Here is a 15,379-nt window from a genome sequence, read left to right on the forward strand (position 1 = left end):
GGAGTGGCGTACCCATGAAAACCGGTGTACACACTACTCGACCACGGAGGTCGTCATCGAGTGCCTTTTGGTTAAAATACAAAATACCCTTCGTCTGCTCCTCCATGCTCCGTACGGTCATGATATTTTTGAACTTATAATCCTTTTGGCGCGTTAAGAAATATTGATGGGAGTGCATGTTTACGATGCTCGCACAGACATGACAACTACACGGTGAAGTCGCTCGCTGAACTGTCAACTAAGTGTCAAGTCACTCGATATAGACTTCACTGATCTTTTCCTTTATTGAAGTGATAACTTCTTATGGGAGAGTAAACCGCTTCGTTACGTAACGCGTTACGGCGTCTATCTGGCTTCCCTTTGTCATATAAATTCTTAGTTAAAATTCTTGAACATTTTTAGGGGGGGGGGCTAAACCGATTCGTTATGTAACGCGTTACGGCGTCTATCTGGCTTCCCTTTGTCATATAAATTCTTAGTTAAAATTCTTGAACATTTTTAGGGGGGGGGGGGGGCTAAACCGATTCGTTACGTAACGCGTTACGGCATCTATCTGGCTTCCCTTTCTCTCATACATTCTAAATTAAATTCTTGATCATGCACACATTCAAGAATTGTAACTAAGAATAAAATATATTATATAATCAATAAAAGATTACATTAATAAATAACCTTTCCTCATATACATAAGATTTAAGTAACAATCTAAGCTTATCTCGAGTTAAACAATTTCAATATTAAACAGTTCAACTTAGATTGGTTTAACTCATCACTTCTGTCGGGCGTCCCGAGACGCACTATTTTTATTTTTATACGATATTAAAAAAGACACAAATGGGCGATCTTGAAGAGGTCACCGCTGACCATAGACACGCATTCTAAGAAATATCAACCATTCCTTACATCGCCAATGCACCACCTACCTTGGGAACTAAGATGTTATTCCTCGTGCCTGTAGTTACATTGGCTCACTCACCCTTCAAACAGGAACACAATTAAAAGCAATGTAATATTTTATGAAACTAGAATTAAATTAGAGACTCATCATTACAATAAAACAGACACCTACTTGGTTGTACTACCTTGGTTGTACCTACTTTGTGCAAGTCCGTCTAGGTAGGTACCACCCACTCATCAAAGTCAAAGTCAAAGTCAAAGTCAATTTTTTTCAAAAGCTAATCCTTTCACACAAACGCTCTTTAACGATTCTTTTGAATTTTATAATTGAATAATTCGAACGCTTTCTGGGATCCTGTTGTAAAAACGTATACATTGCCCCAAAAAAGAGTTACTAACCCTGTGTAATCGGGTACTTGGAGTAACAAGTTTATTCTTGTTCCTAGTGTTAATAGAATGTTCGTCACAATTTCTGGGAAAATCATTTATGTTTTTGCGTACATACATAACATTATCAAAAACAAATTGAGAAGCGACAGTCATTATTATAATTTCTTTAAATTTACCTCTTAACGAATCTTTTGGGCCCAGGTTATATATTGCACGAACGGCCCTCTTCAGCAGTACAAAAATAGTATTAATGTCAGCTGCATTACCCCAGAGTAGGATGCCATACGACATTATACTGTGGAAATAACTGAAGTACACAAGGCGAGCCGTATTCTACCGCCAAATAACAGTACTCTGTATTGTTGTGTTCTGGTTAGAAGGGTGAGTGAGCCAGTGTAATCACAGGCTCAAGGGACATAACATCTTGGTTCCCAAGGTTGGTGGCGCATGGGTGATGTAAGGAATGGTTGATATTTCTTACAGTGCCTTTGTCTATGGACGGTGGGGACCACTTACCATCAGGTGGCCCATATGCTCGTCCGCCAACCAATGCCATATAAAAAACAATGTAAAATTCCTCTATCGCCTCTAACGCGTTAAATCGTCGCTCAACAACGTAGGCAGAAAAAAAAACAAACGCAAGCGAATTCTTTATTCAAAAAAAATCCCAAACACAAATCACACGTATTAAAAGTCGGTTGAGAACATAGTAATCACGCGAATTCCAACAAAGCAGGCTTTATTTTTTGCCTCGAGTCCTGCTAGGGTTGCATTATATTATACCAGCGATAATTTGATAGAAATATACAGGGTGTTTTAAGTTGTTAAACAATGGTCTAACTTCAACCGGTTGATGTTGAAATGTTCTATAACGTTGTGATTTCGGTTAGAGTTGAGATTTAAGCTCCATTTAACTGAGACAAAGTACTTATAAAGGTCAACTACGCGTCTGAGTAGTTAATTCATCGTCGTTTATAAAAGTTTTTTATTGCATTAATAATAATTATAATATTATAACTATTATCTTATTAATAGTAAAATTATTGTCATTATTACGATAAATGCAATTACTTCTTTATTTACCACTATTTGTAATAAAATGTGTCTAATTTCCGCATTGGAGCAGCGTGGTGGAATATGCGCCAAACCTTCTCCTCAAAGTGAGAGGAGGCTTTACCCAGCAGTGGGAAATTTACAGGCTGTTAATGTAATATAATAAAATTAACATTGTACCATAAGATAAAGAATGAAGTTGTCTATATCGAGCGACTTGACACTTAACTGACAGTTTAGCGAATGGCTTCATAGCGTAGTTGTCATGTCGGCGCGCGCATCGTAAAAAACATATAATTTTTTATAACTTTTGAAAGACTCAACCGATTATGATAAAGTACATACTAAACGATAGTTTGAACATCTGTAACCATTCAAAGATTTAAATTTGTAATGTCTATCCATATAAACAAAAAAAAATCTCCGGATAAACAGACGAACAAAAATAGAGCTAGTTTAATATCACAGACGGACGTTCCAATTTTTATTTATGTAAATTTCTCTAGTTCTAGCTGAATATTTAATAAAAAGTTTATGATACGAAAATAATTTCAAACAATATAATTACTTATAAAGATTACTCTTTACAGATATTTTGCTACGTAGCCCTATACATTTAAAATTGTTAGACAGACTGGCAAATGGGCTACCTTGTAAATATCCTTTATTGCCCTTTGATCCCTTACAGTACCAAATGCACCATCTAAGACTTTATATCTCTTCTGCCTGTAGTCATGTGAACTTACTCCCCTCCACACTGAAATACAACCTTACCAAGTTTTGCTGTTTAGTGGCAGAATAATTAACGAATTAGTGACCTACAGAGCTGGGTTTGCAGATATTCCTACCAAGAAATGACTAGTAATTGTAGAAGTGGGCCGACTTTTTTCAGCTAAGCCCGTCCGTTTTTATTCTGCTGGAAAAACGCATTTCGCGAATCCCCCAAGTGATGTGGGGGGGTATGTATGACTCGCCGAAGCCCAGGACTAGTACAGTAACTAAAATTACACCTACGAAAAATCAGCGGTACCCTCTCCGTATCTTCGAACGCTATCGTGGCACAGCTAAATACACCATGTTTTAATTTTTACATGAAGTGTTTTAACACCAGTGTTCAATATAAATATTTTTAGCAACCAGAATCGAGATAACACACAAAGATTATCACAAACAAATACTGTAAACTTCAATAACAAAATGACATAAAGTCAAATCGAAATGGCGTACGTGACCTTAATCACGACTAACACTGAAAATCACCATCGTCCGTACCATACCACCGATGACAAGCCAAATGTCACGTTAATTCCGAGTTATTTTTCGTCTGGTGGTTAATGGCGATGCATAAATACTCCTTACATATGCATGAAAACTCCTTACAATAAATTATATTACCGAAACCAAAATATATTGTAATCAAGGAAGCCACCTATACAAGCTACCACCGGTTAGGAATGTAGATTCTACCGGCAAGAAACTCTAATTAGTACCCTGATTGAATCTAGTCATGTGTGTTTTATAACAAAACTAAAACAACTAGAATTATCCATTGCTATTTATTTATTTATTTATTTATACTTTATTGTACACCACAAGATACAGATTAAAATATGTTACAAGAAAAATTTAAATATTATTGTAGAGTACAACGGGCGGCCTTATGGCTAAGTAGCCATTTCTTCCAGACAACCCAATAAAGAGAGAGGTTGTATGGAAGTTGGGTAGGTGGTGCTAAGGCGGTATTATAACTACACTTGCATACAAATATCTACATGTAAATACTTACACAATGTACATATATACACTATATATATATACATATACACATACATATATATATATACATACACACACACACTTACACACACACATATACAATGCTATTATAATTGTTACGTATTTAATATTTCTTGTTAGACAAAGTTGTTTTTTTATATGTAAATAATTTTATTAGTCATTGTGAATACTAACCAACCTTGAAGAAACAACTAACAAGAGCAGCCTGTATACGAAGAAAGTTCGTGCAAGGCAACACAAAGGTATATTATTTAGTACCGCGTCACACACCGTAGCCACAACACAAGGAACAACTTAATAGTAAATAAAACTCTAGTCTCAATTCAGACACCGAACTGTGAATAAAACTGTACTAAAAATAAAACTGTTTAAAACAAAAGTTTTTTTAAGAAATTTAAAAGCAAAATAAATAATCAATCGATTAAAATAAACACGCTGTATGCACGCTTTTTTAGACGTTTTAATTTTTTTTCTTATTAGATAAAAGGAGTTTTACTGTCTTGTGTAAAAAAAAATATTTCATTTATTGTATAGTTGTTGTTGTTTTTTTTTTTTATTTAATTAAATTATAAAATTTATTACCATTTTTTTTAGAATATTTTACAGCAAGGCAGGAAAACTTTTGTCCTTTATCTTTTTTTTAATAACACGCCCGCTTTAACGCACTTTCATATTACATTTTTTTTTTTTAATCAAACGAGGCTTTGATACGATATATGGGAATATTGCAACAAATAATATTTAGTATGTAAGTAATTTTTAAAGAATTTCATAATATCCCGGTAACTATAATTTTAATTTTAATTAGACTGCAGATAGCCCTATATAATATTAAACATTTCTTTTTCCACAGTAATTTGTATATTTAGTGGTCTGATTTGTGTTTAATTATGTGTTAAATATAAATATTATATTATCAGACAGCCCTTGCAAAGAAGGTAATTATTATACCCTTTATGTACTTACAGTATACAAGTAATTTATTTGATAAATGATTGAGTAAAACTGGCCTAAATGTCAACTATAATGACGGCGATCAATTCAAAATGGCGTCTTTTCGAAGCTGTCAACAAATTGTCGGTTTAATTGATTATCATTATTTTATGTAACATATATTATTGAACGATTTTCAATCCATTTTATTATTAATTAATTATTATGTAAATTAAATCGTTTGAATAATATTTTACAAAATATAAATAACAAATACTTTTACGTCCCAATTAAATAAAATTAAATATATAATAATTAAATATTATTAGATATTTTTATTAATGATAAACAAAAAAATAAATAACCATTTAAATAAGTTAAATTTTTCGTCGTAGATATTCGTAATTTGACCTTTATAATTGGTCAATATTGAACGTCAAATCCGCATAAGGACTGTACTGAGTTATTACCGGTAGATTCAACGTTCTGAAACGTGGATTTCTTAAAATATACGTCGTATTTAACTCTGCGTGTACGAATAAATTTACCGCCGGACACGGTCCAGTCATTTATCGTAACGTGGAAAAGTACGAATTAAATTCAAGTATGGCAAGTCTCGATGTTTTCAAAGTGTGTTCTCAGGACTTAGAGGCGCATAGAAGTCTCGGCTATTCGCTTGTTTAATTGTCAAAATCACAGATAATCTCGTGACAGATACGATACGCACCGCGACCCAGATTCTAGGTAAATCTTATTTTAAATGATAACGTAAATTTCCATGATTTGATTTCCTTGTTTATCTCTTAGGGCATGTTATAATATCACTGCGCAAAACCTCGTTGGTCTAGAACTCCTTGGTTGCTATAAGTATGGGCTGAATAATAATCTCTAGGCTTTATATTCTTGTTCGAGACGATAAAACTTTATAAAGTTTTAACGTCAAGAAGTTATCTGTAGTTCCCGAAGTTGTCAGTGTATGTCGAGTGTCAGAAAATACGCTGAAGTCCTACGCCTCTGTTCGCGTAGACATTTTTTATGACATTCGCTACGCTTGTCTTCCTTGAGAACGGGATGCGTCACAGATGCAAAAATTACTTTTTTTTTTTAAAGAATACTAGCAATGCCCCAAATTAATTATGGAATTACTAATATTACTATTTACGCCCACTTTTAAGCTCGTCACTTGTGTTAGAAGTGAGGAGTGGGCCAGGATCGATCATGCGACTTTTTATATCGTTATAAAATAAAAATCGAGCCCTTAATAATGATCATCGTACTGTTTCACCCTTTGGGGGTATTTTTTCGTCACCCCCAATATCTGAGTCCTTCCGTGACAAATCTTAAAATGAACTCAATAATTAATCTAATTAAACTAACTTCGCTGAAACCTACAGGGTTGGTTCCCAAGCGAAATTTCTAGAAACACTACAGAGTACTTTTTTTCAAATTGTTATGTCCTAACAAGGTTATGTTTCAATGGAAGAAGGAATAAAGATAAATAAAACCTTAGATTTACGTATTCCATGCGATTTGCTAATATGAGCCGAGATGGCCGATGATTTCGGGTTCAAACCCAGGCAAGCACCACTGAATTTTCATGTGCTTAATTTGTGTTTATAATTCATCTCGCGCTCGATGAATGAATACATCGTGAGAAAGCCTGCATGTGTCTAATTTCAATGAAATTCTGCCACATGTGTATTCCACCAAACCGCATTGGAGCAGCGTGTTAGAATATGCTCCAAACCTTCTCCTCAAGAGAGAGGAGGCCTTAGCCCAGCAGTGGGACATTTATAGGCTGTAAATGTTAAAACAAAAATATTGTACACTACCAAAGATTATCGAATTATATATAACAATACATTTATAATACAACACTTAACTACTTATATCCACTTTAATTTTACTTCCAAAATTCCGATAGCAGTTTCGTCGACGTTCGAAACGCAATTTTTTCGAAAGTCCAAAATGAATCTCATAGATTATTCAAGCAAGTCAAATGTTGTTCATTTGCCGTTTATCATCTTGTTTACTAACGATAAGCGTGTTAACCTTTGTTTTATAAATAACGCAAACATATCAATCATACTGATAAACATTAAAAAGAACACGTCCAAACAAATAAATCATATTAACGTAGATTTATAATATTACTACAGATAATGTATTTACGGAAATGTCATTTGTTTTTTTTTTTTATTGACATCTGTCAATGCCTCGTTTATTTCATTATTTTTTTTTTTATTCACGACATAAATCACTGGACGCCTTTAACGCACATATTTTATTATATTTTAGATTTAAGAAGATATATGTGAAGTGCCTTTATGTAATATAATGTATTCAGAAGTATGACCTTTGTTCGTATATTTTTTGATTACGAAAATTAAAAAAAAAAAGTAAAACATGAAACAAATAATTTTCATCATATTCTGGATATGTCATATTTAACTATATTCAATGATGATATTCAAATATACAAATGATCGAATCAAGCACGTGCAACGACCACGTGATAGAAATGAAACGTTTTTGAATCAGAATCGTTGCATTTAAATCGTTCCATTTAAACATATCCGCAACGCGATCAAAGAAGTTTCATTTCGAAGTGATTGCTATCGTTTCCTATGTAAATACATGTACATTATAAAAAGTACGTAAGATTATTTTTAAACACTAAAAAGTTAAACACAACGGAGTTTTTATAATGTACATTTTAACCGTTCCAAATTCAAATATCACAGATTAAACGCAAAATTACAACAGTGAACAAAACAAGATGTGGTTCCTCATTTTCGTTACTTTGATTGGAGATATACAATGTTTAAGTTCTTTTGGCGTGTCGAACACAAAGCCGCCGGCGACTGCATCGACTCCCGCGGTGGCGCCTGGTAATTATTTTTTTATATAATAGGACATCTATGCATGTTATCTTTATAATTTATAATACAAAATTATTTTATTTAATTTTGCAAAATATTTAAAAAAAATTATATATTTACATCTATGATAATAAACACGTATATATTTTTTATTTTGCAAATTGGCAACACTGATTTTCTTACTCTCGATGTGTAGATTTATTATAAAAACTATTATTGTCCTATTATGTAGAAAACCTTACCAACACAACACATACATGTAACACACACACATTATCATCAACAGATAACATTAAAATCAACTAAAAACATTTCCTTGAGTCAAAGATAATCGTATTATTTTATTTGTATTTTACGACTAATTTGAATAATATTCACGTACGTCTAAACTTCAATGATAAATACAATATTTGAAATCAATTTTAATTTTTAATCTGTAGTCGATTAAATGAATACAAAAATGTTTTCACATTTAAATTCTATCCTATTAAAAAAAAAAACATCTTATTGCATCTGTTATCATTGCTTTATTAAAAAAAAAAAAGGTAAATTAATTGGACCTTAAAATTAAATATCATTGCTCACGAATAATATTAAATAAATAAGCAAAACTATTCCCACAATAAACACATTTTCACACTCATAGAAATAAATAAAAAACGTTAATTCATTCAAAATGGCGCTGACCGCCATCACGCACACGCAAAACAATAACATAAAAAATAATTAAAAATGTTAGTGCAAAACTATAAACTATTATATTTTATATTAAACTAGATTTGCCGTTCGGCTTTAATCGGTTTAATTTCTTATATTATTATCACAAACGAAGGACCAAGGATGGTACAAACCTTGGCCCCAATTCTAAGCTAACCAACGCAACAATCCAGTTACGTTTGATAGCTGAGGTTAATTTTTGTGAGGCGTAGTCGAAGTTGGATTTAAATATAACATTACCGTTATAAGCTATGAGATTTGCTTATAACTCTGCTATAATAATACGTACAACCATTTTAATTTTACTTCGTAAATCTGTAATATCGACGAATAATATCGCGTCGATTAAATGTCAAAATTGTTTTTTTTTTTAATCCTTTAGTGGAAAAGGCTGTGTTACATAAATGTTTAGTACTGTACCCCCATAGACTACACACATCTGGTGTCAAATTATATAGATACTTATTTCATTATGATGTCCACAGATGATTTTTTTTTTTTATCATACAGCCTACGGCATAGTATCTTTAGTGATTTTGCCGTTTTGACGTTTGTGTCGCCCCTTGAATAAGGGTGAATAATAACGATCATGAATGGTCTGCTGAAGTTCGCGTTTCCCAAAACCCTAATAGATAGATACTTTTTAGTATTATAAAACTTTTATTGAATTAAACTGTCTTTAATGTTTTTTTTTATATATATGTATTTATATTAGAACAAAACTTAGAATTATGTCTGTAAATTGAATAAGAAGATCTATGAACTCTGAAAATAATTGTTACATATTCACATCTTCCAAATTATTTTTAAGCGAGTTCGAAACAAGCTATTTTACTGGCACTTTTTGGTGATTGAATAATTCATCAGTCTAGTTTTTAAAATGGCTGCCAAGTGAAGATTTTGTTCCAAATAGAATTATATTCAAGCATCGTTACGTTCCATTGAAATTTATAAAACTTTTTAACATTTTCAGACGATCGTATTTCAAGGGTCTTTGCTCGAGTTCAGAAAAAAAAGTTATCGCATTAGAAATAAATTTCAGCGACCTAATTTGCTATTTTGTTTCGCTGTAAGACTGGAGCATATCTGAGATCAAAGTTAGGATAATCTTGACCGACTATTTAAATACATCCTATGAATATGGCATTGAACTTATATATCTAATCAGTCCACCATAATATGTTACTTGGTGATAGGGCTTTGTACAAGTCAGTCTGGGTGGGTATCACTGAAATATTCTACCCCCAAACAGCAATAATTAGTATTGATCTGTTGCGGTTTGAAGGACGAGTGAGCCAGTGTAGTGCCAGATCGGCTACGTAGGGAATAGTTATCATCAGGAGTATGATGATGATAATATCATAGTCTTGTAATTATCACGATTCGATCAAAACTAGTAACTATTATTTAAAAACGGATTAAAAATGAAAACGCTTTCAAACGAAAAAAGTCTGAATTACTTAAATTCAAAATCAATATACTTAATTCAAGTTGGCTTTTACAAGCATTCTACAAAACTATATTAAGTGAAGCTACCACCGGTTCGGAATGTAGATTCTACCGAGAAGATCCGCCAAGAAACTCAGCAGTTACTCGTTTTCAATATTTAAAATACAAAGTTATGTTATTTAAATACAATTATATATGTATGTATATAATATCCTGTCTGGAAGTCAACAAATGAGCACGCGTTTATATATGTGCAGGCTTTCGTATACTATATTGGATTAGAGTAATGTATATTACTCTGATCCCAATGTAAGTAGCCAAAGCACTTGTGTTATGCGAAATCAGAAGTAACGACGGTACCACGACACCCAGACCCAAGACAACATAGAAAACTAATTAACTTTTTCTACATCGACTCGGCTGTGAATCGAACCCGGGACCTCGGAGGCGTACCGTATAATACTATAACATACATACATATATAATTAAAGTAGAATTTGTCCTAAGGTTGTTGCTTGTATGATTCAAGTATGTCATTTTTGTTGTTTTATTAATATCATAAATAGTTAAGGTTTATTAACATCATAATTAATAATGTTAAGATCTTAATTATACATATAATTAATAATTAGAAATAGTTAACACAAATAATGAACGCGTGGAACCACAAGAATGCTAGCAGCATTTCCCCGTTGAATCGCAATTCTAATATTCCGAGCGTAAATTCGGCCATTCACTAGTTGAAGGATGAAAGCAAGGTGTTATACTTTTAATAGACGATTACTTCAAGCACGATAACTCTAATATTTAAGCGTTTTAACTGAAAATGGAACAAGGAGATATCCCAAAGAGACAGATATTTGAATCATTTTTTCGCTTCGGCTCTCAATACTCTGTTTCAATCTATTTGGGGGGGCGCAGCATATCTTTGCCTTCAAATCTCCTCAATTATCCTTTATCTGATCGTCCATCTCTCTCAAATATTTTCTTAGGTCGTCTTCCCCTTTATTCCTCTTCGTTCATGCACTTCCCTAATATGAGAAAAAATAAATGCTATGATCAATCAATATTTCCGGATATTTGAGTTTCGAGCTGGACTTTACAGAATAGCTTCACTAATTTGACAAAATAAACTCGAAAACTTGGCTAATCTCGAGCTGACTTGAAATTTCTGTCAACGAACATAAATCAAAGAATCGTAATATTAAAATTTGGACTTACAATATTTCAGTATCATCAACATTACCGTTATCGATAAATTGAAATCCCTACGTGATATTCGACAGACAATTAATGCAAATAAAACTTAAAAACCGTATGAATTAGGACTTGAGTGTCACAAAGAATTAAAAAAAAAAGTTTTGCACTAACATTTTTGAAAATAAAACATACAAAATAACCCTCAAGAAACAAGAGAACTTGAAAACACTCGATATTCTAAAGGAAATCATGTGGATCCGTAAAATTGAAGTGCTTTTAACGATTATAATACTATATAACATAACACAATGTAATGGTTTCGGTATCTCGTCGTTTGGGAAAGCTAACACAGAACCACCTAAGCCACCGACAAGCACTCCGTCACCTGGTAAGAAATATTTATTATCGGTGTATAGCTTTTATAAATAAATTGGATACATAACACTAAATATACGTACTCTTAATGCTATACCTTAGCCATTGAACCAAAAAAAAAAAACAAGAGCTGTCAGTTGGAACGAAGTTGCTGTCACTTATTGTGTGTCAAATAATAGACACAATGAATTCAATTAAAGTTACAATACAATACATACAAAGTTACAATTACAATTAAACGGAAATATCGCCTGAAGAGAGTAACTTTGTCCTTACGTGGCGATTTCTTCCAGTTCTACTGTAAGCCGTGTAAAAGTACTTCGTTACAAAATATACTGGTTCGGTATGCAGATTATATATAGATGCACCGGCAAGATAAACCATAGTTACTATTTTTCAGAGAGGGTTCTTCCTTCTTGGCCTAGGACAAGCGGGGTACGGGTCTCGAGGCATGCCTCCTTGCCCGGGCATGTCCTCAACGGTAGCTCTTAGCTACCGTGGCCTTTAGTTTTGACCCAGTAGGTCAGGGTCTTGTCGACCCAGTCGTCACTTTTCATCAATTGTTTAGATTAGTAGACTTCAACTTCAGATAAAATTTGGCATATCTATAGTTTAGGTGAGTACCGATTGAATTTCCGACTGATAAGGGCACGTTTTTACTGATTCTGTTAAAAGCAAGTAAAACCGCTTCTATTGACTAGATAATAACTGGTAAATAAAAACAGCTTGAACCCCAAGCTAAAACCTATTTTTCAAAATAAAAATCAAAATATACTTTATTCAATTAGGCTTGTACAAGCACTTTTGAAACGTCATTTCACAAACTATATTGAGTGAAGCTACCGCCGATTCGGAATGTTGATTCTACCGAAAAGAACCGGCAAGAAACTCAATAGGTAGTTAGTATTTTTCAACATTTAAAATACAAAGTCACCTTTAAAAATAAAAGAAAGACTCCGTCGTGAAGTTGAATTAAAAAGATCATATATTTTTTTTTTTTTCGGAAAATTAATTGAATTTCGGTACGGTATTGGAAAAAATAGCGTTATAGACGTTGACAAGAACATGAAAATCAATTGCGTACGTGAAACTCAAAACGCAGCTAACTTAACAATATTATATACTAAATTCTCCGAAACGCGCTTAATTTTCTTGTATGAGTTTTATTCAAATTGATTTACTATTTTTTTCTGTAAGACATTACATTATTGGTAAAGATTGAAGCTGAAAAAAATAGTTGATTCGTTGACACTAACGAGGAACGTATGATTTGTTTAGTAATTAAGATGATATTTCGTGCCATGTATCCAATACACACGCGACACAGACAAACACATGTGCAAGCATACACATACATAACTACATCATTCATAAAGCAAGCTACATATAGTCCATTCCAAGCACAAGAGGACGAAAACCAAATGAACAACATTTGACAGCGAATTGACGCGACGTCATTGGTCGAGCTAGAATCTTGAAGCGATGTCGTTGGTCGAGATTGAATCTTGACGCGATGTCATTGGTCGAGCTTGAATCTTGACGGGATGTCATTGGTCGAGCTTGAATCTTGACGCGATGTCATTAGTCGAGCTTGAATCTTGACGCGATGTTATTGGTCGAGCTTGAATCTTGACGGGATGTCATTGGTCGAGGTAGATTCTTGACGCAATGTCATTGGTCGAGCTTGAATCTTGACGCGATGTCATTGGTCGAGTTTGAATCTATGAACGGCATTTCGAACGTCGACGAAACTGTTGTCGGAACTTTGGAAGTAAAATTAATGTTTATTAAACTAGTTTAGTGGAGTATTGTTGTAAACTTGTTGTTGTTGTCTAAGGCAAACTTAAATCAAAGGTGTGTTTATCTTTATTCCTTATTCGATTGGAATCGACTATAGCTTCGTTTTATAACAAAGACAGTACACTGTAATAATACATTTCATCGATAAAAACATCAGCTCGCGGACATCACTACTCACAACAGATTCGAAACGACAAAAAGTTAGATCATTTTTAAGAATTATATTTTATATGAACGCGTGTTTAAGTCACTATATACTATCACTTATATTTCAGTAAGTAAGTTAATTTATTATTGTTTCGTTTAAATCATTCAGGTTAGGTAAAGGTCTGTGGCCGTACAGCCCTATTGTTATATTGTATTGCCTCTATATGAACGTATAAATTAGACCTTGAAATCATAGACAAAAGACGATGACGTATTAATTTTTTTTGTTATACATACCCACATAGGAGTATGGTATAATTTCGATATTGGCACAAAGGTCAAAGCCGTCGTACCATTGTATATACATACTGTAAGTTTATGTACATATTATACGCTAGAATAATAATAATTTCGGCTGAATAACCTCGGTCTTCGAACTTATATTATTTTAAAAAACTACGCCACATCTTGATTCGTAATTTAAAATGACATTTGACTTTGGATTTGGTGAATTGATTTTTTTTTCATTTACGTAATTCGAATATTCGAAAAAAGAACCACAAAAATTTAAAAGATACCTTGGCACCTCACTTAATTTATCAAAAGATTTTCCAATTCGAATTCTACATCACATTTACGAAATATTTTTAGCGCCATAGTACAAATTAAAAACTAATCTGTCAAAAAAACAAATTTAGTTTTTTTTTTTTCTGTACGCAAAAGGCAAAACACTTAAAGTATTCAGCTTTGTCATTTATCAAAAAGTGCTATTTGATCGAGTGAGCTGTCAACTGTCAATTATTGGACATAAAAGTAAAGCTAGTGCTACACTATGCATGTCTTTTCGCGCGTCGAGATGTGGTGCAGGCGTCAAGCTGCGGCGGCCATTTTGCCGTTGCTGTTAGCTGGTTGGTTGACGGGCGAATCATCGGAAGCGTTGACTACATTTGGAAAAAGCAATACGCAACCACCGAAAGAAGTCGCACCGACGGCTCCGCCAGGTAAGACTTTTATAGTATATATTGTGGACTTTGACAAATAAACTCTATGATCATAGATCATAAGACAAATAAGTGTCACTCCATGTAATAAGAGATCTTTGCGTCGGCTAAGTCATTAAAAAAAAAACCTTTTCCACTTGTTTCACATGTTATATTAGGCTTAAATAAATGAATTATTGGTTAATGGGTCAATAATATAGCCCGGTTATTATATTATCGAATTTAATGTTGCTATTTAATAAATATATGCAATAAATAGGGTAAAAGTAATACGGATCAAATTTAGAATTTTCATACCAATTTTACATACATTTTTCATTTTGTTTACGCAACAAAGACATGACAAATGACAAATAACATTTCAAAACGCGTCGATAATTCAAAAGTTCTATATTTTCCATCTGTTATAAATTACTTATCATCAAACTGTCAAGAAACCGAATGACATGCTAACATCAATTTCTCTGAATATATAACAATTTTTAAATTGACATGGTTATTTTTATTCCTAACAGTATTTAAAACCGGATATGTACCATGTTTTTTATTTTTATTTTATTCGACATCTACCCGCAAACGTCAGTCTCGTGAACAAGACATGCGTAGATAATGTCGAAATATCGAGCTCCAACAAATAAAATTAAAAAACATGGTAAATATCCCTTTTTAAATACTGTTAGGAATATATAACAATTATTCAACAACCACAAATAAATTACGTACCTTAGAACGATAATG

The 15,379-nt window shown here is 32.9% G+C and overlaps 1 protein-coding gene across 3 annotated transcripts in view; it reads left to right on the top strand.

Moving 5' to 3' along the window:
- The first annotated feature begins 5,634 nt into the window (after positions 1-5,634).
- LOC125075302 overlaps positions 5,635-15,379 on the top strand; it is a 40,939-nt gene continuing 31,194 nt past the window's right edge. Inside the window, exons 1-2 of one of the 3 annotated variants that reach the window (XM_047687029.1) lie at positions 5,635-5,814; positions 14,479-14,641. In XM_047687029.1, the coding sequence (XP_047542985.1) occupies positions 14,497-14,641 (145 nt within the window). In that variant the 5' untranslated portion in view covers positions 5,635-5,814; positions 14,479-14,496. Of the gene's footprint in view, positions 5,815-14,472; positions 14,642-15,379 lie in introns of those variants that run through there. The other 2 variants (XM_047687027.1, XM_047687026.1) reach the window with 2 other exon arrangements.

Source organism: Vanessa atalanta, chromosome 30, assembly GCF_905147765.1.
Source record: "Vanessa atalanta chromosome 30, ilVanAtal1.2, whole genome shotgun sequence".
Lineage (NCBI taxonomy): Eukaryota > Metazoa > Arthropoda > Insecta > Lepidoptera > Nymphalidae > Vanessa > Vanessa atalanta.